The 21309-nt window shown below is 40.1% G+C and overlaps 1 protein-coding gene across 1 annotated transcript in view; it reads left to right on the top strand.

The window, feature by feature from the left end:
* The first annotated feature begins 372 nt into the window (after positions 1-372).
* The window catches only part of LOC125766620 (uncharacterized), a 33380-nt gene continuing 12443 nt past the window's right edge, over positions 373-21309 (top strand). The window contains exons 1-2 of the mRNA XM_049432814.1: positions 373-802; positions 17622-17824. Coding sequence (XP_049288771.1) covers positions 759-802; positions 17622-17824 — 247 coding nt within the window. The 5' untranslated portion in view covers positions 373-758. The remainder of the gene's footprint in view (positions 803-17621; positions 17825-21309) is intronic.

Raw genomic sequence — 21309 nt, forward strand, 5'->3', positions numbered from 1 at the left:
CCAAAACCGGAACTTGCCACCGTTCTTCTTTTCCATGCGACCAACTAAACGGGGGTGAAACACTAACTCAACCCTCATCATTGGCCAACATGAGGTCGTAATGCTGTCATCCTGCTTTGGCAAACCAGCAACAACCCCGTATAAAGAAGGGTTTCCTGCTCACGCACCCTTACCACGCTCAAGTCCACATCCCTTACGCAATGTGCACGGTTGTTGGTGCGCCACGAGATCCAACCCCTCGTAACCGAAACCGAAACGGCCAGGTGCGCCGTATCTGGTGCGATCTCTTTTACACCAACCGAACGGCACTGCACCGCTCCGGGCCGTCAGCGACTGCGAGGATACTGAGGAGTTGCGTTGCCAGCCCCTGACACTAGTGCCTGGAATGTGGTTGCGAGCGGGCGCGAAACCGACAACGATCGTGGGCTCCGGTGTTGGACGTGGTACGTGTGTTTTTCCAGTGCGTTTCGAGACGTTGCGTTGCGGTGTTTTTGGAACGGTTCTGATTCGGTTCTAGAGACAGTGTTTCGGTTTGACCGTGCGAAGATTGCGAAGTGGTGTTTTTGAGCGCGAACGTGCTGTGCAGTGGAAGTGGAAGGTTTGTTTGTTTTTTTTCACTATATTTTGGAAGCACGATAACAATCCTTAAGGAGCGGATTGAAAGATTTATGCTGTTGACTAGAGTGTAAAGTGGAGTGCATTACAAGGTGATTTGTAAATCGGTGCGTGAATTCAATTGGAGTTCTGCTGCTTTTCGTATGCTGTGTAATGTTATTAAGTTCCCACGTCACTTTGTGTTAAGGTAATATCATTTCTTTTCTCATTCCTATTAGAACCAATTTAAATAATAATGTGATTATATTCTTGCTTTGGGATAGTATTATTTGAATTTTTGCTGACCGGCAAGGATATTTCAAATTTGTTAATATCATCAAAACATGTCAATCAAAAAGCGACAAATTAACGGATAAAAACAATTTCACAATAAACAAGGATAATCTACAAATGTTTAGATATGAAAAATCTTATGGAAAGACCACATACTAAACAAAACTGATTATTTGGGAATGGCTTTCTGATCTCTTAGTACAGTTTTATGAAGAAAATAATGTCTAATGCTGAAAGAATATGTAAACAAATATAAAAAACATGATGTTTTCAGAGTAATAGCAGCTTTGGATGCAAGATGGCATGTTGAAGTTAATGTTCAAATTTTAAATTTTATTTTTTTGCTTTAAACCTTTAAATAATTTTTAATTAATTTTGTTATTATTGTTATTTAAAATCCTTTGAAAGATACGAATATTAGTTAACATACCGTTGAAGAGAGAAGTAGGGCTAGTAATATATTCTTATAACACGTGTTTGCCTTTATCCAATAAGTATTGTATGTCTTTGAAATTTATTTTCGGAGTACAATGTTTTTTTTTTGTTTTCTATAAGCTTTAGCTAATAAGTTAAAGATGGACTGTTTTGAAATTTTTGTTGTTAAACAGTAAGTTCTTCATTCGATATAGATGTCATTTTACAAGTACAAGGTTTTTATGTGAAGTCCAGATTTATTTGTAAATAATGTTTATCAAAATGTCTAGTATAGAAACAGTTTTTACAATCTTAAGTGATTGATATATGCTTTGATTTCATGAAATATTTAGAAGTTTCTATTGTAATAATAAAATGAAAAATTTAGTGCCTAAAAAAAGTACACGTAAAATGGATATCTTTTAAGTTATGCTAGTCGCAATGAAAACATAAATTTAAAATTTGTTCAATCTAACATTAAAAGATGAAATTATTGCATAAATGATTTGTATCTATCCATCTATCACGATGTAGATTTCTTAGTTATAATCCTTGCAAGCGTTTTACATTAACAGTAAACCGATGTTTTAATAATCTTGAATGCGATCAACATTATCGTTTGTCTAGCATTCATTTGTAGAGGTCATTAAATTTTTAATCATATTTATCAAGAAATTGTACAAATATTGGATGTATAATTTTGTTATTGGATTTGAGAAGAAACTCTTGATAATTTTTTTTATTTTTAATCATTTCGAAAGAAGGCGTATACAAACTTCATTCACAATTCAATGTATTGTTTTAGTGGTAAATTTTATTATGAATTTTGATTATAACTTTTGAAAGAAGATGAGATGCAATTAATATAGGCAAGAATGAAGTGTAGCTTTAAATTTATAAAAAAGAAGAACAACAACAGAAGTTGAAAATCATTTTCAACATTCGCATCACAATAGATTTTGATATTGGTTAAACTAGATTGGAAAAGGTTAATAAATAAACAAATCATGTGAAATACATTGGCTATGCAATGCTAAAAACAAGGTTCCAAAATTTTAGACTCTAAAGAGTTATAACAAGACAACAAGGCATCAGACAAGATCATCCCTTGCATACGTTTAATTTATTTCTTTACACGCGTATTTAATGCTTTACTCAGAATTGTTAAAAATAAGCACCACAAACAATGACCACGTACCTAATGAGCCCATTATGCTGCTTTTCCTCGGTATGACGAGCTTATATCCTGCTCATGTTCTAATTAAGGTGCGAAGTGGTAGTTCTCTCCCACACAATAAGCTTCCGTGTTTCGTGAACCCTGCTGCTACCGCCACCGGACACCGTTTGCTGGAAAATGAAATCTCAGATCGCCCCATATGTATAAAGCACTGTTGGCTGCCACTTTTCGGCAACAACACCTGAATCGTTATCTCAATCGTCGATCGGACGCGATAATGTTTCATGCGTTGACGCCGTACCATGATGGGCGTTGTTTTCGGCTATACGGGAGGAAATACATCATCATCAACAGTGCGCATTTTTGCGCTCGCTCTAAACGCGTTCTCTAAAACGGTTTGTGGTGCGTATAAAAATAGGCTCAAAAGGTAGAGTAAAATATTCACCAGCACGATGAATAAAATATGAAATTATCTTAATTAAAATAATTTTACTGGCCACCCCTTGGTAACCCCCTTTCATTGCCAAAGGGGGGGAAGAAAATTTTTGTTTGACACTTATGGGCGGGTTAAGATTGTTTGGCTGTGAATTTGAACACCACATTCATCGTCCCGAAATGTCACACCTTGCACGCAGTTTGCGCTCCGTTCGAGCATTCAATGCTTGTGCAATTGAAGCTTCGTAAGCGACCGAAAGCATACGATAATATCTTTAGCTAGCGTGCAAATCGGCCGTTACATTTAAATGTCTTCACGAGGCGCTCACACTTTGTAAAGGCTCTTCCTGCCTTGTCGTTTGAATGGTTCCGATCATGATTGGGAAATGGGGTCTCCCAGCCCAGACCACCCATCGCCCCCCAAAAAATGGGGTGGGATTTCATTCTTACTCCACTCTCGTCTTTCCATTAATAGAAACGCACGGAACGGTGGTTGAGGGAGGATACGGGGTGTTTGTGGAAAAACCAACGCCAACCGAGGGAAAATGCTCGATTTTATCGAATCTTAGCAATCACGATTTTAACACTTTCGAAGCGCACCCTGAGTGGAACTGAACATTTAGTGCCGGCGTCGACGGTATTTAAGGAGTTTTCTTTTTTTCTGCCCGTCCAAAAAGCACGGCATGATCGGTGTTTATCCTTGTTACCCGGTAAAGTGGCGCGAGTGCTGACCGGTGCGGTTCTAGATACCGACTGCTGCGGAGAGTTAAAAGCCCTTCATTATTACGGTGCTTTAGTTCGCGGTCGAAAATTGCTCTTTTGAGTTCGTGAGGCTCTTCAAACCAAACAACAAAAACAACAAAAAAAAAACGTCTAAAAAATAAATAAAACTAAAAAGGAACGAAACCGAAACGACTGTCGTCAGAAGGCGAACAAACCTTTCCGATGGGTCTTCGTAGCACCGTGCAATGTTCAAACAGTGTCCAAACAAAAATCGTCCCGTAAAAGACTGAAGTCAAAACAAAAAATTTGCATAATTACGTACGTGTAAACTACACTTGTATTATGCTAATCCGGTGGTTTATAACTTTCGCATGCGCTCGGTTCGCTTTCGCTCAACAAAACTGAGCAAGAACTTCGTCATTTCGTGCGCCAAAATCATCAACTGCCGGTGGCCATCGGTCGGTGCTGGTTTTGTTGGGGGCATGCAAAACAGCATGCCCGAATTATGGTCCGGAAAATCGGCCCTAGCCGTAGCAGGGCCGTAGATGCCGGTCCGGCCGTGCCCAGAGGCCGATACCGTCCTTGACCGGCTTTATCTGTTTCGCGCGGTCGCGTTCCGAAAATTGTAGCAGCAGAAGCGCCACAAGGTACGTCTGCGATTTTCCGTGCGTGTCGAACACCGGAGAGGGACACGCACGCAGGAAGATCGTAAACTATCTAGAAAATTGGGCTCCCGATTTGGCTTCCCCTTTTCGGTGGGGATCGGTTAGGGGAAAAGGGGTAAAGGAGGAGTCAGACGGGTGAGAGGTGGGTAGCTCGAAATCACCGAACAAAAAAAAAAACCGTACCGTTCGCGTTCAACCAATTAGTTTGCTCATTAGCATCCGGGGGACATTATCTGGTCTTTGGTTCACATCGCAAAACGTTGCCTAGTGTTACAGTTGGTGACGCTTTCTGGGTGGTGGATCGATCGAAATTGATCGGAGCATAGATATTTGGTGAACGGTTTCTGGAATGGTGCGGAGGCGATTTGGGGATGCTTTAATAATTAACAACAAATTGATATGATTAAATAAGGAGCAGCAGAATGTTGGCAAGAGAGGAATAAAGGTAAAGAATAAGGCACGCTTTTGTCGATATAAACATTCCTTTAAAGATTTTGTTTGTAATAAGAAAGTAATTGTAATACGAAAGATGGTAAATTTGTTCCGTTTTATGTGTACTATTATATTACACATGCAAACAAACGTTTCTTTTTAAGGTGGTAGAACTTATATGTTTTTAAATTATGAATAAGCTTGATCAAACCCAGCTTGATCAAAGGAATAGTTAATACTCCAGGAAAGCAAGATTAAAGACCTTCGGAATTTGTATAGGTTTAAGGAAAAATCGGAAGAAGTGAAAAAATTCCGATATCCAAAAAGAAAAACGAAATAATTTATTCGACTTTATGGTCAACTTGAATTTAAATAATTTTAGCTAATAGTATAAACATTCTAACACAATTTAAAATTTATCATATTTTTAAGAACCGAGTATGCTCGGCATAAGGCAAAGTATAAGAGATTTACTCCTGGTGACAGTTGTAAACAATTAAGACTCAAAAGCTATACTATATAAAATAAATAAATAAATAAATAAAGAGAACTATAAATAAATAAATAAATAATACATATTTTTAAGAAAATTGAAATATAAAATCTAAATAGATAAAAAAATAAAACCCTTCATAATATGACCCCATTTTACTAAACGTTCTTAAAAAGAACAAAACTAGAGTGTTCAATGAACAAATCTAACCAAAGAAAAGAGAGAAATGAAAGTTCGAAAGTGGTCTAATTTTTTCCCCATTTGCCTTTGAAAGGCTAGTAAATTATAACACAATTCAACCAGAGGAAATGGAAGGTGAACATTCCTGCGTAAATCATTAAAATATCGTGTACTCCAAATATTTATGGCTTCCTTCTAGGTTGGTGCTGCATAATATCGTTTTGACAGGCAAACGTACTACTTCTTTACCAGGGGGGGTTAATCGTTCCCAATAGCAAAGGCTCACTGAAGAAATAGGATAGTTTAAAGGATTTGCCTGTGAGCAATATTTTCCTTATTTCATTCATAGCACTTGTCACAGCAGCGGACAGTTTATCATACTTGCTTATCCATCGTTCATCTTTGCTGTAAAATATCATTTCTCCATCTCACAGAAGCTTCCACTTCCTTTAGCTTGATCCCGAGGAACGGAAGCTCATTTAGATGGCAGCGCCTGATTTCCATTTGCTTCGCCTATCAATTTTCGCCTAACGATCTTCACACATCACACAAAAGCGACTCGGACTGAAGATGCTGGAGCATGCCTTCTACGAGATATTCCTTACCGTGCTCAAAAAAACAAGGGAAAATAAACGACCGGTAGCACCTTTCGCCATGTGTGTTCCATCCCATCAAACGTATGGAGCGTCTTTTTCCTAGCTACGGTGGCATAAGAAACCCATCGTCAACATGCTGATGTGATGTTTTACCTCCTCTTTCCACCAATCTCTCTCTCTCTCTGGAGAGCATAATCTGGACGGCATCCAGGTGCGATACGATCGCCGGAACGCTTCCGATGAAAAATGTGCCTATGTAAATTTTCAACAAATAGTTATTATCTATTAATGAGCCGTTGACTGCCGGTGTTCATGGTTCAGCTCAGGTCGGGTTGACTGCTTTGATTGCACAAAATAGGTTCATTTCTGTGGAGCCGACTGTTCGGCGATGTAGAGCCCAACGAAAAGAACTAGAAAAAAAAAAAACAGAGAGACACACAAAAAGAAACATCTCAAACCATCTCGGGGTTCAATGTTGGTTCGAAATGTCTTGTCACCCCGTCGTCGGAGGCCCTGTTTAATGATGGTCCGATCGCGATCAGACCTTCGCAGTGAAAACCACCAAAAAGGAGTGAGCAGGACGGTCAGATGGGGAGGGCGCCAATAAAATTTAGATAAATTTTTATGCGCCTCCAAATTTATTGATTTGGGGAAACAACATGTCAGTCCGTAAAAGATTATGACTTCACTGGAAATTTATATCAATTAAGGTAGCTCCACACGAAACGATCTCCATGCTTCCATGTTTTTTTCTTCTCCCTCTTGTGGCCGAAGAAACGGTAGTACGGGAAGCGTTTTGTTATCGTCCGGGAATCTGTCTTTCGTCAAATTAACGAAATACTAAAGAATGTGTGTTTTTGGTACGAGTCGGTGTGCTTCTGGAGTTAATCTGACCGAGAGGTAAATCTTTTTTTTTTGGTTGGTGTAAAGTACGTTAGTTCTGGGATAAACTGTTGCACGGTACTTTTTAGCAAAACGAAGAACAACATCAGACTGGATCTTCAAACTGAAGGTTTTGCACTGTAATAGGAAGCTCTCGTACCGAAGCGAAGGAAAACGTCAATTAGGTCTCCCCATCAATGTTTACCATGCGTATCCCAAGAGGTTCTGCATAATCAAATGCTTGATCAGACGGATGAAACGGCTGTAAAGCCTTCGGAGAGAGCTTTGACGTGTCATATTTTTGCTTCGCGGGCGCATATGTGCGGACGGTACCGGTATCGGAACGGAACGGAGGTTTGGATTCGATCGTCTGCAAAACACCATACCAAAACAAGTGCTGTCGATATCGGTTGCCGTTACACCGGGCGGCCCCCAGGTCAGATCGTTATCGTAAACTAACCTGATGCTCAGTAGACGCCCCGGGGGCAGAACACGTCCACGCCGTGTTGGGTCCTCGTCAGGGTTACGGGTACCCTCTCGGTGGTCATTATAAACATTTTTGGAGACAAATTTTTTGGCCATCTCTCACCAGGCGTTGTGGCAGTGGGAACGGGCCATTTCGCGATTCGGTGGCCTTCTGGAGTTGAGGATGAAGCCACGCTGATGATGATCCGACCGGGAATGTTGCGATCGCTAGTGATCGTGTAAATTTCCAACAAACCGGCAAACCGTTGTGCGAACCTTTTGAATGAGCTTTCAATGGTGAGGTTTAAATTGGTTAGTTTCCATTCAAGCAGCGTAGAACGGAGGAGTAAGTAAGGTAGAAATGAAACAAACGTTTTTCTGACGTTTGTTTTTGGACGCTGCGACAGGTTGTGATTCTCGCACGGGAAACCGTGCTACTACGGTGCGCGATGCGATCCACGGGATAAACGGGCTAATGAATTGAATGTGATGAAATCAGATAAGCGTGACTGGTTCGCGAGATCTCTCGAGTCAGGAAGTTCAGGATTCATGGGTACAAATGGGTGAGTGTGGTGTGTAGTGACAGTGATGGAAACTTTTACACACCGAGAGGAGAGGTTTTTTTTCGGTGGTTTTGGGTTGTAATGAAGGTAGTTTACGTCGATCCATCCCGAATGGCGCTTCCAAAGCTGAAACCAAAACTCGCAGTGTACCAACAAAAAAACCCCCCGAAACCAGAGCGTCCCGGGCGCTGTAAAACAGGATACCATTAAATTATACTGCCGATCGTCGGGTCGGATAATGGGTAACCGTTTCGGTGGAAGGACCGGGAAGCTGTGACTTAAGGGTTGTGGGAATCATACATGCATGGAGCACGGTGCAGTAGCGTCAAATAATGCACAAAACAGGTAACAATTAGATGGGTTATATTAAAACAAAAAATCTGTACAATATTTTATTTTTCTGTTTGAAAATTACCAAAATGTTCAAGTTGTAATGAATTATGGGCTTTTTTCCAAAGATTCACTCAATAATGAATTTATTTAAGAAATTACCAACCAAATCAGAATCCAATTTTTTAACTATTCTAGTAAGGGTTATCATATCATGAGCAATAAATCTAGCATTCAATTTTTTGATAAATAGCATAATTAGTTATAAGAAATAGATCTCACATTTAATTTCCTTTCTTAATAATTAATAATGCAATGTTTTGAAATTATTTATGTTACTTTAAAAAAATCAATAAATAAATTAATAATTAATTTTAGAAAATTAAATTAAAAATAAAATAAGAATGCATCCGATGCTAACATAATTGAGAAGTGTACTTGCTATAATTTTTAAGCTTTAGTGTATGATACTCTCAAATATTAATAATAATGTTATAATATAGTTAGAACAACAATCCATTAGTAAACCATTAGCCGGTTGCAATGCTTTCCTTAATTAATTTTATACTTTTTAGTCACATACAAAAATATGAAGAAAAAAAAAGTTACGAATAGTTGAGCAAACGTATAAATTTCAAACCTTATCACCAATCCGATCTACTCGTGCATACGTGTTTTTTTGGCACTGATAAAAAAAATCCTTCCCATGCTACGTCGTGCACAACAGCGTGAAGCATTGTTGCCGCTATAAAGCAATCAAGCTACAACTCCATTCAGGTTGATTTTAGTGTTTTACGATGCGCTCTTACAACTTGGCAAAATGTTATTCCAGCAAAACGGCACATGCTAATCCCGGTATCCGTTCACCGTGTATTATCGACAGCACCGTAAATAAACGACCGCAACGAGTGTGTCCTCTCGAGTGACGATTAATTAAAAGACAACCCCCCAAAAACCGAACCCCACAGCCGTACGTAGGCGTATGGTTCGTAATGAGGTGCACGGGACTACCGTTTCAAGCCATGGGCAAACAAATTACTTCAACCGCATCCCGGCACAAATGCATCGGCATGCAGCGATACTTTCGTAGTCCGTTTTTGGGGACGAGAAGTTTTAACGCCACGCGATATCACCACCGTTATTGCGTGAAGTGTTTTCGCGCAAAAGGTCGTGTCGCGCACCGTACGATCGACACCGTAAGGGTAGCGCAGTAATCGTGCGCATATCGAAACGCAAAACAAGTGTTTATTACAAATCACTCTTTGAATACATTAATATTTATAAAAAAGCCCCGAAGAGCGCGGAGGGTTGCAGGTGCGTCTCGGCAGAACCTGGAATAGGCCAGCGCCAAGGCGGCAGCGTATGGTGCGAACGGCTTTTTTCGCTCGAACAGACGGTGGAACGATGGAAGTTGGTAGCCCTTGCCTTATGATGGCCATCCGCTCTGGTGGCATCACATTATGAGACCGGCCCCGGGGGCACCCGTGTGTGCGTGTGCCGTGTGTTTCCCACAGTATACGCAGTGAGAGTCGCGGTCGCGAAGACACAGAGTCGCGTATTCACATTGGAGCGAACCTTTCGGCCGTGGCTTAGGGGTTGGCTTAGGTCCTTATTTATCGGGCGAAAAGAGCGACAGTGTGTAACATGCACACACATCCCATCGGTGGCGTATATTGCCACGGTTTTGCAGTGTTTCCAGTGTCGGCAGCCATTAGTGGCTCATGTCGTTGTCGCGGTGGCGTAGTCACTCTTGGCGTAGTCCACTGTCCGTTTTGCTTTTATCGGGCGAAACCCATCGCCGGGTGTCGCGTGAGAAGTGATCCTGTCAATCGCCGACGCACCGATGGCGACCGTTCAGTTGGGCAAGATCGTGGCAATTAGATTGCAACGGTGTAATTGATTAAAAACAGATTCATGCTACTGTTTGGTGGGTTGGTTAGGGAGGGGTAGGTGGGGATGTTTGCCTTATTCGGGATGACAGCTTTGCTGCGACGTGTGTGCGTCTTCGATAAATACGATATTGCGTATGTAAAGAATCTGTAGCATACAAACAAGGTTAATGTAAATCGAGTTTGTTTAATGAACTAGAACTATAATATTACTATTTCACAGCAAAGCTTAACCTGTCATGTGATAGGATTTTAAACTCACTATAAATTTTGTTCAAAGTACCCAACAAAAACGTTATAAAATATAAAATATTTCATCCAAAAGCTGGTAAGAAATTTAAAGAATGTGAATCCGATTAGCAACAATGTCTTCATTGATTCATTGATAAGGATGAAATTTAAAGAAGTGAATAATATTGCTTCAAGTTTATGAATAGTGATTTAAATCATAAAACACGTTATTCCAAAGTTTCTTAAAAGGTAACTTGTTGAAACATTCTCCATATTATTAATTGAATCAAATTTTGGTGAAAATTAGACAACAAACATTAAGAAACTGACAGTGATCTTGACATAGAATAAAAGGAATTTTATTTCAATTAAACTCAAACTTTTTTCAAACTCAAACCCAAAAACAAACTCAAATTGAACCAAGGTCATCAATAAAGCATAGATAAAGCTTAATGTTTGTACTTGAGTTACTTGCGCTAGTTTGCGCTAGAACAAATCAAGATAATACAGGGTACTTACTTTATTGGTCGCCGTCTTTATTCATGGTGGATAATAAACTAAAATTGAATTAAAACTCTTCAGAACTATTAAACAATCTCGAAAGTAAAGGATGGAGGTCTCTCAAAAAATCTTTAGGATCTGGAAACATTTTATGCTTCTGTGGTAATTTCCATCCACATAGAACACTGGAGATGCTTCGGTTGCGTAGAAAATGAATTCAAATGTGTCCTGCGAGCTTTAACCCGTTTCCGCTGCTACGTGGACACTCTTAGATAATCAAGGTGCTTCACTTTAATGGCAGTGTAATAAAGCAAAGGGACTAGAGCAATCCTTTTTTTTGGTTATTGTCATGCTTCAATCTTCAACTCTCGGTCATCCCATTAGATGTGCTTATAATAATTTAATTTATGTATTTGGGTTTTTTGTTTGTTCTTAATAACATTAAAGGATAATTAAACCGAATAACAAGCCCAGTACATAAACGGTCCGTTTACTTTGGTCTGCATCTTTGGCTTCGCTGCGAAGTTAGGTTCGTCTTCAAACTGCCCTCCTGAATCGTATCTGTCCCGAGCGGAACATCGATGCTGCCGATTGGAAAAACGTGGTCTCTTTGTTTGTGGCGTTGCTTGGAACACTCGGTTGAACATCGTTTAAGAATGAAGTGTTACCATCGTGATTAGTCCGAAAAGTTTGTTTCTGATATTCCTCGTCCCACATTTCCACTTCCTTTTCCCTTGTTTCGACCCGATCGTTTTGCCCTACTCGATGCCGGCTTTGGCTGTGGTCAAGAGTTTCCTTGTTGCGTGCGTTTTTTTTGTTCTTTTAATCGTCGGTCAAGAAGCGACGATGGAGGAACAACCTCTCGCACTCGGGTACCGATGCCCGTTCGCGATGTTCGGCGGTGTTTGTCGAGGTCGCGGCCGGAATCGGAAAACAGATAAACATTTACGATTTCTTACGCATTTATATCATTTTATACTGGGATCTCCATTTTCTGATGTTGTCGCGACCACATCCTCCCCGGTTTTTGCCGGGACGACGGTTGCCAGACGTTCCCGGGGTCGGTCAAGATTTGTGCCGGGCGCTGAGGTTTAATTGTTTTTCCGTCTCCTTGCTGGCGTTGTCTGTTTCCAGTTTATTTTCATTCATAAAATTAATGTTTTGTCCCTGCTCAGGATGGTTGGTGTCGCGGTAGTCGTTGAACGATGACCATCCATCGTTGTTTCGCTTGATTTTGTTTGTAAAGAACCAAGGCGGCCAAGTTGGTGGGTATGGCGAGGCCTGTTAGTGAATGGTAATTTGTTGGGTGGACAAACTGCATTCGATCGATTGGTTATTCCCGTGGTATCTTATGAGTGATGTATGTCGATAGATTACAGGAGGATTTATTGCAAATATGTTGTTCAAACTGAATGTGATGACTTCAACAAGGTGATCAATATCGTTTTATAGTTAAAGGAGCGATTCGATATGATCATGATAGATCTGGATAGTTGATAGTTACAGCTTGGTACTCTTGGATACATTATTCTAGAATAATGTTAGGATTTTATATTTTCTCGTAAGCCGTAGCCTTTGTACTCGAATATACCATACTAACCCATCGATGACCATGTTCAGGTAGAATGGGTACACAAATGTCATAAAGCTGATTTAGAGAAACTTTACGACTTCTGCACGGTAACTGTAGTGTTGCTGAATTGTGGTCTGGCACCACATTCATGCTCCCTCAATTTTATTTTCCATTTAATTAACGCTTAATTTGGATATGGCCTAGGATGGCCTTCTTCCCATTCTTAGCTACAGCAACAACCAAAGATTCATGAATGATGCTATGAGCTACCTGATGGACACGGGAGATACATTGAAGCAGTTACCACTCGCAACCACACATGATCACCTACGGCAGATAATGAAGGCATCGAAGGCATCGCTAGAACAAAAGGACAACAATCCACACAAACTGTGCAAATTAAGGCGCTGAAAAAGATGGTGGAGAAACAAAAAAATACGTGGAAAAGTTTAGCATTACCGTTACCGCACTGTTAGCGAGAAGTGAACTTTTATGATTTTCCGTAGAAATGTTAACGTCCATAAAAATTTGCAACTGCTACCAAGTGGATGTGTTTTATTTACTGCTCGGAGTATCGTTTTTGGGGAGGAAAAACACCAAACATGTCCCAGAGCAACACCAACCTTTTTGCCTGGGTTGTACCTGTCCAAAGAGAAAGGAGCACTCGAGTGAAGGAAATGAAAGGAGAATAATCGCCAAATTAAACGGATGCCACTGTTTGGTTGTTAAATTTCGCGAATGAACGACTGGAAACGGTTTTATCGACTGTTTCGCCCTGGTAGTTGGTGCTTATTTGCAGTGTATGTGGTTTGTTTTAGCATTTTTGTTTGTTTGTTTGTTTGGTCACTTTCTCGCTACCAAATGCGACAGAAACCACAAGAGAAAGATACATGATTAGCATGCGAACAAACTGCAACGCATTTGCATAGCTTTCTGTGAAGGAAAATGACAAGTTCACTAAGCTATGTTGAAAATTGATGAAAAGTTTACTAATAAATAAATTACTAAGTTTTATTAATAATATTATCATAATTCATCATAGAATAGACGAGGGATAAATTGACAAAAAACGTAAAATGTTTTGTATAATAAAATTCTGATTTCACGCATAATTATTTTTTAAGCGAACAATGTAGGAAAAGATGTAGTTTATTTTGTAAAAAACTTGCTTTAATTTTTTATTTACAGTCTACATTAGTATGCTTAGATTAGAGGTTCGAGGATTGAATGTTATCTGTAGACTATTTTGTTTTAATTTATTTCTATATCATTGAATTTAAAAAAAAAACCTTACTTGCATTGAAAAAATTAAGAGATTCTTTAAATCTAGCTGCTAGTTAAAATAAAAAAAAAAATAGCTCATTTAGGTAATTTTTATCGGAAAAATAAAAAAATAATCATAAGACAGTCAGATGAGTTAAAGTAACGTAAGCAAATAGGCTGTCCTTAGAGAGATGGATTTGATAAAATCGAGTATTTTAATTTATTATTTTTTTTACTTCTTCGTATCAAGACTTATTTTACCACGTAGCAGGATAATCAGTCCTTGCACCGGGGGACGGTCTGGTTTGATTCCCGGTTCTGCTGTGTGGAACGGCGCCGTTTATCACATACACCACTGGGGCGCCCCCATTGAGTATTTTAATTTTTTGTATATTTTTTGTGATAAAATTTTGGGTTCAGTTTTTTGGCAAATAACAAAGTTATAGAACAAAAATATGTATTGACTTAAAATATTTCTGATATTCTGTTAACTATGATGCATTTAAAAAAAACTCACTAAAATGAGGCCTTTCTGAGTTTCTGAGTCCTGTTATTTCCCCTTAAAGCCAACAATGTGACGATGAAAAGTATGGTTGCGCTCAACATAAATTTAGCTGGATTAGAATAACATTCTACACGTATCTATGAATTCTCTTATGATTTTCTTTTCGATAACCTTTCAGCATGGAATTTACCTTTCGCCATGAAGTTTGAATTCACCTTCCCAACACAACCGGGCTGTGAAAAGGTGTACGTTTCACCAGCGCACTGTCACTAATCATGCTACATGCTTATCCCAACGAAATTGTCTACACGCAAAACGGATACGGCTACCATACGGCTTAATCAGCAAGGCAAAAGCCCCTGTTTGTCCGTACCGATTCCTAGGCTTTTCCGGAACGACACACTTAAAGCGGCCCCAGCGAACCGCTTTCACCCGAATCAGGATGATAAATATTAATGAAGAGACAAAGTTCAACAACCATATCCTCGAGTACTCGGGCTCGGGTTTCGGGCCACGGTGGCCACGGTTGACCACGCGTCACCGTGGTTCGTAAAACGCGTAACGCAGGACATAAGTTTTGGGCCAAACACCACCACGGCTACGGCTTTTGCGATCCTGCCGATTTGCATAAACCTATCATCAGCCCAAGGTGAGAGAGCTCAAGGTGTGTAAACACAGTGAAATCCATGCGTTTCGGTGTCCCCTTTGCATGAATGGCCAAATCCTGCGGGTATGATTAATTAGGCAAAATCAATCATAAAAAAAACTCTAAACAAAAAAAAAACAGTGCGCCGAGATGTGCGCCGTGTCGCAGCGTAAAGATTTGGTTTGCTTTAATACCTCGCCACGCGGACCTTTTTTGTGGGTCGTATTTGGTTAAGATTTTTATGCCTTTTTCGTATAATCAGTTTGTTTAATTCGCACAAAGTTAGCTATTCAAATGACTAGTACGCACAAATGGGATCGTAAAAAGCTTTCTAGTCGCCACCATATTATAGCGTCCAACTCATGCACCAAATAGAGTTCTTATAGCCACCCGCAAATGCAATGTCACGAGAAGTACTTGGACGACTTTTTTTTGGGGAGGGGGAGGGAAGTTGTCCGACGGGCTTCGAGGGTGACTATTTCGTTCTTATAATTAAACACCAACGGAACGCGTGAAAGCGTGCCCAATTTGCGATAACGCGCGAATTTGTTTATATTTTCCGCGAACAGCGTAGACCAGCGGAACTAGCGGAATCGTCAGGCCTCACCACAACCGTGGTGTCGCTCCAGGCTTCCTCCCCGTTACGTAGGTGTTGCGGAAAATAGCGATTGTATTAATGAGCTACTAAAATGTGTAAGCCGAGCATGGAACCGTATTCCGGTTCCGGCCGTACCGTGGCCGATGCGTGCTGAAATGCTTACGGTGGTAAAGAGGTATTCGTCTTCGGAAGACCTCCAACTGGAACGACTCCGCATGACGTGACCATAAAATTATTCGCCAAATCAAGCACACGCAGCGCACAAGAGGTTAGGGTTGGAGTGATTTTTTTCTTTCCATGCCTGTTGTCGCAAAGAAGCGAATCATATACTGCAAGGTCTAACAGTCCTCAGAATGTGGTAACGATCGAGAAGTTGGCTTGCGGTAGACAGCAGCAGGTAATTATTAGCGTAATCAAAGTAAACAACTACGCCACGGTGAGGAGTTAAAACAAAAAGCAGTAGGTGCAGGGGAATCGGTTAGGAATATAAATATTTGATTTGAAAAGCTGTTCCACTGTGTGTTGCTGGAATTACTGCAAAAATTATCATTAGCCAATATTTCCCACAAGCTTCACATGTCGCAGTATCTCGCACAAGTCGCTCATGAAAATATCATTTGATTTTTGTTTATTTAACTTAATCTTTTATTTATGAGCTTTACACTTTTATTTATTAACAATTCTTCAAAATAGTTATAATATTCTTTAAAGTGGTTTATAGATTTAATAATTTTTAATCAGTCATTGATTTGTTTAATCATTTTAATTTTACTTTTACTGCTTTTTTGACAATGTCTAATGTTTATGAATGTATAATAAATGAAAGAAAGCTAAGACCAGAAAAGGTTAATAAATAATTATAGTTAAACATTTATTATTGATATACTTTAAAATTCACTTGCTTAGCATTGTTTATTTTGAAGATTAGATTGAATAAAAAAAATTTAAGCACAAATAAATATTTAATCGTGATGAACATTTTTATTTTTTTTAAAGTGTTGTTTATTGAAAGGTTAAGAATTAATTTTTATTTAATTGAATAAAAGATTTTTAAAAATCGAGAGAACTATTAGAGAGTGTAGCGTACAGGTTCTTTATAATACATCATGTCAACAACAAATTTTGTGACTGTATTTTGTCACGCTCTTATCGTCTAATGCCAGTCTTCTATCAGCAACTTCTTTCAAAAAGGTTTTGTAAGCAAATAATAATAATTTTCCATGAAGATTTAACGAGAAAAAATATGACCAAGGAGCGTATATTATTAGGTCATACTTTCATTCTAAGCTCCTGTTTTCATCAAAAATGAAATTCGTTGTGCAGGAATCATATCCTTAAAATGGAAAGCACCATCAAAGTGGAACGGTTTTTTTTATGTCATTCCTTACCGTGGGGAAAGAGGATTTTTGTTTTACTTTCAACATTTTACGACCATTATGCATAGGCTTTCTAGAACATTAATACCACCTTCGCCGACAGGAGTTTTCCCAAAAGTTTTCATCACCCACCCCTCCGTATGGTGTAACTGTGTTCATGGGGGTGTGATCGGTAAGAACGTGTGCGCACTTTCGTCGCCGTTTGGTGCACCGTTCCCAGTGCGTTATGCTAATTTATTCCTCTTAAAAGGCGTTAATTAATGAAATTACAATATTTTCACAGTATAAATCCGACCACACACAGAAGCAGGGACGGTGCTGTCGCGTACGTGTCGTTCATCGCACCCGGTGTTGAGTGGTGTTGATGTCGGGTTTTTTGGGCGTCTGAATGGGTACGCGAGCTTTAACTTTTGTACCCCATGTTTATGTTATGTTTCGGTGGTTTTTCCTCTTTTTTTTTTCGCTTGTGAATTGAATTGGGGGTCCTTAACATGGGTTATGTTTCATTCTTTTTTTTTTTGTTTTCTTTTTTGAGAGTTTGAATCGTCGGCGTGGTCGATTGTTGATTCACCTGTACCGGCAAATGGTACCGACGGAATGAAGCAAAAAAAGGAAGCGAATGCTAGCGTGCGATTTGTGCCGACCGTTTGGAGCACCGCGCCACCGCGAGTCACAGGTCAAGGTGCAGAAACTCATAACGCGTGGGCTTTAGCGTAAATTAAAACAATTCATCCAGACTTTAAGACGCGCAGTCATAATATAAAATCGAATTTTCTCCCGCTTCGTTCCGTTACAGGTTGCTGGCCACGACGAAAACGACGGCATCTAGTGATCCGCCAGGCGGCTACATCTCAGTGCTGCGCTGCAGTGGCAGTAGCTACATCCTTGGCGGTCGAGTTAAGCTTCAGCGACGAGGGTCAGTTCGGGCCGAGTCTAAAATATCTGATTTCAAGACGGCAATCAACGCGCCGCCAAGCATCGTCGAAATGCCCCATACCGGTAAGTGGAAACGATCATTAGATTACGGCCATAATTTTCTTAGATTAAGTCCCGATTAAGACCACCGACCGGGTCGGTGGTGCCGGTAGTGAGATGGTAGCGAAGTCGATCAGTCGGTACAGTTCGAAACAGATCATAGCTGTCCGAACGCATCGCTACTGTATCTGGAGTGCCGAGTGGCGGATAATTTCGCACGCTACGCAACGCGAAGGTGGTAGACCTTCAGCCGAAACAACCCGTCGTGGCCGTCGATCCGCGAGCCACGTTTCGGTGCACTTTGCAACGGTACTGAGCGTGTCGCGTGAATGCGCGTGATCGCGACGCAACGGCGACGATGCGTATCGGTTTGCGGAATGCATTTAGCAGGTATTATTGGAAAATGATCACCTACCGGGTGATCGCGGTGATGGGTGATGTGGTGATGGTGTGTTTTTTTTTCTCTTCGCATCCGATCGAGCAGAGATCTTGCCCTATGAGATGAGAGATCGCAAAGAAGAAGCTGCCCCGAGCACGCCACTCGACCGGTTGCATTAAAAAGCCATCGCGCGTTTCGTTCTAGAAGAAATTACTGGTCTAATTGAAAAATAATACACCCGTTCAGGGTTGAGTATGGGACTGGCGCTTAGAGGGTGCTGAAGCAAAGGTTACAGAGTAAATGTTGATTACAATGATTACCGAGATGGGTCGAAAGGATTAGTTTTTAACGCAGATAAATTGCAATTACATAAATGCATTATGAGTTGAAATTTAAAATTGCGATTTAACGAATATTGTTTCATGGTAATGTGTTATATTTCGGATAAGTAGTTGCTTGTTTTGACTAAATTTATTATATTTTTGAGGGAAAAACGATCATCAGAATTATTATTTATATCAGTATTTATGGTTAATTTTTAAAAGTATTTAAGTTAATTCGGGAAGAAATAATCCATGAGGGATTGTTTTAAGTAAATATTTAAGTTGATTGTGCGTATAGATTTATAAGGTTCGCTTAATTAATTGTAATAATATAATAAAAACAAAGCGGAACGAAATTTATGAAAAACAACACATGCCCTTTTGGTTGGTGAATGATTTTTATTCCCAATCAATCATTTTTCGGACGCAAGATGGAGCGAGAAAAATCAATCACAATTATCACCTGCGCTCAGCCAAAATAAGTCATTATTTATCAGTTCGTAAAATCGCTTAATAAAGCGGTACAAATTAATTCAGGCGAATTCTTCCTGTATGGTGGAAGTCGCCAACTTTATTTCTCGTTTTGAGGCGGAAAAATGAGTTTTGCTAACCACCATTCACATGTGGGAATGTGGTCAAAGTTGTTTAGCGACCTGGCTTATGACTTCTTGTCTGACCGACACGCATCCTTCCAGATAGAAATGGTCCGGTCCGGCCATCTCCAAAGAAATATGTGATGCCGAAAGTGACGTTAAGGAAACGCTTTCTCAAACTGCAACACTTTTGCAACCAGCTCGGCATATATTAATATTATTCTCATTCGAAATGCTATCGGTATTCTTCAGTTTTTGCTTTTGTTTTTCGGTGGTTGCATCACGAACACATTTTTCAAACCACAAGAACCGACCTGGGCCGACGGGAGGAAGCTCAAGATGAGCATGATTTGGAACATTTTATCCAAAAGTCTGCGCTACTGTTTTGTGCATAAATTGATAGTTTTTGCACACGCTTAACACGACGATGCAGTGCCGCCGACGATGGTCTGCGTATGAAAAAGTGGAAGCATTCTGCAACTTTTGCAAAACCAGAAGCGAAGCGAACTTGATCGAGTAGATGCCGGGCGTTTTTTTTTGTTGGACTGATGTTCTGGAATTCCTCCCAGTCAATAGCGCATCGGCCAGTTGGTGTCTTTTTAGCATCGTCGCACCATCGTCTCCCGGCGTGGGATTCGGGGAGCGATGAATCGACAGCGGGATTTGGGGTAACCAGCGTCAAACGGTAGCGATCCCATCACCACCGAACGGACACACCGGTAAGGTGTAGACGAGTGTGATGTTGTTCTCGCCGATTTTCTTCGCCTTTCGTCACTTCGCCGTAAAGATGGAGTTGGGGTTCAATGGTGGTGAGGATGCAAGGGTAGGCCTGGGACGCGGCCCGTTCAAGTTTCGTTCCGTACCGACGCGGAACGGGATAAAATATAAAAATTATATTTACAGATTAGCTAATTTTTTATCTGTCTCATAATACAAGTTGTAATAATTTGAAGAATTTTATGCGCTGAACGAATTCGCAATGGTTTCGAATTCTTTACGTCGTCCATGGTTCATCGGTGGACGATGATAGCTGGTATGCCGGTGGCTATGTGATACGTTTTGGTGCGAGTACCGTCCTGTTGGTGATGACTTCTTATACGCACAGTGTAGTAAGAGGATTGCTGTTTGATGGACAAAAGTCTTGGAATAATTTTTTGGTTTATTTTTTATCGGTTTTAGTTATAAGGCGATATAGGAAAGTTTTCTATAGGTTGCATAAATATGAGGCCAAATAATTTCAGAAGAATACATTCTTCACATTTATTTCAATTTGATTGTTAAGTTCTGAATAACTATTCAAAACCTCCAATCAGAATAGGTATATAACATGAATGTTTTAAATTGTATTTCTCAGCGAGTTTCCTTTGATGGAAAGTGCATTGATTATTTACAGGGTATATTGTGACAAATTGACTTAAAACTTATCCTAGTTTTAACTTACAACCGAGAACAGAAATCGGACGAACACCTTAGGCGATGTATGAATCGTACATCCTGAAACGCGAGGCAGATAGAATTGGATTGAGGATCAATGCGATAAAGTTCCTGCTTGACTGAAGCTCTGTCCGTGATAGAGACCGACTCGGAAGCAGAGTATCAGTTGACGGTGACGATCTCGAAGTGGCAGAGGAGTTTTGCTACCTTGGTACAATCGTAACTTTGGACAACAACTTGAGCAGCGAATTCTGAAGGTGCATTGTTCTGGGAAATCGTGCCTTCTCCTTCACTCCTGAGATCCATAAGACTCCAGCAAAACACGAAATCCGCGATACATCACATACCGATACGTCCGGTAGTCCTTTATGGGTATGAGTCATGGACTATGCTAACGGAGGACACCAAGGCACTCGCCATTCAAAAATGGACTATCTTTGGCGGTGAGTGCGAACAGGGCATGTGGAGGCGGTGCAGATATACTGACGGTTGTCAAAGCCGGAAAGATACGATGGCTGAAGCACGTGATGAGGACTAAGGCCCCAAAAAACTTTAATGAATGAAAACTCTATCAATGTACTCAAAAACTCAGTACTTCCGCAGAAATAAAACATAGCAAATGTTTGTTTAAAAAAACGTTATGAAGTAAATACTTAGCAAACAAAGCTTTCCACGGAATAGCACAACAAATGTAACAAATTTTGGGAAGTAAATCTATATTGACATTTTTCTTCTTGTTGTAGTTTCCATTTTGTCCAGCAGAGACTTCCATCAGCGCAC

This window comes from Anopheles funestus, chromosome 2RL (genome assembly GCF_943734845.2).
Source record: "Anopheles funestus chromosome 2RL, idAnoFuneDA-416_04, whole genome shotgun sequence".
Taxonomy (NCBI): Eukaryota; Metazoa; Arthropoda; class Insecta; order Diptera; family Culicidae; genus Anopheles; species Anopheles funestus.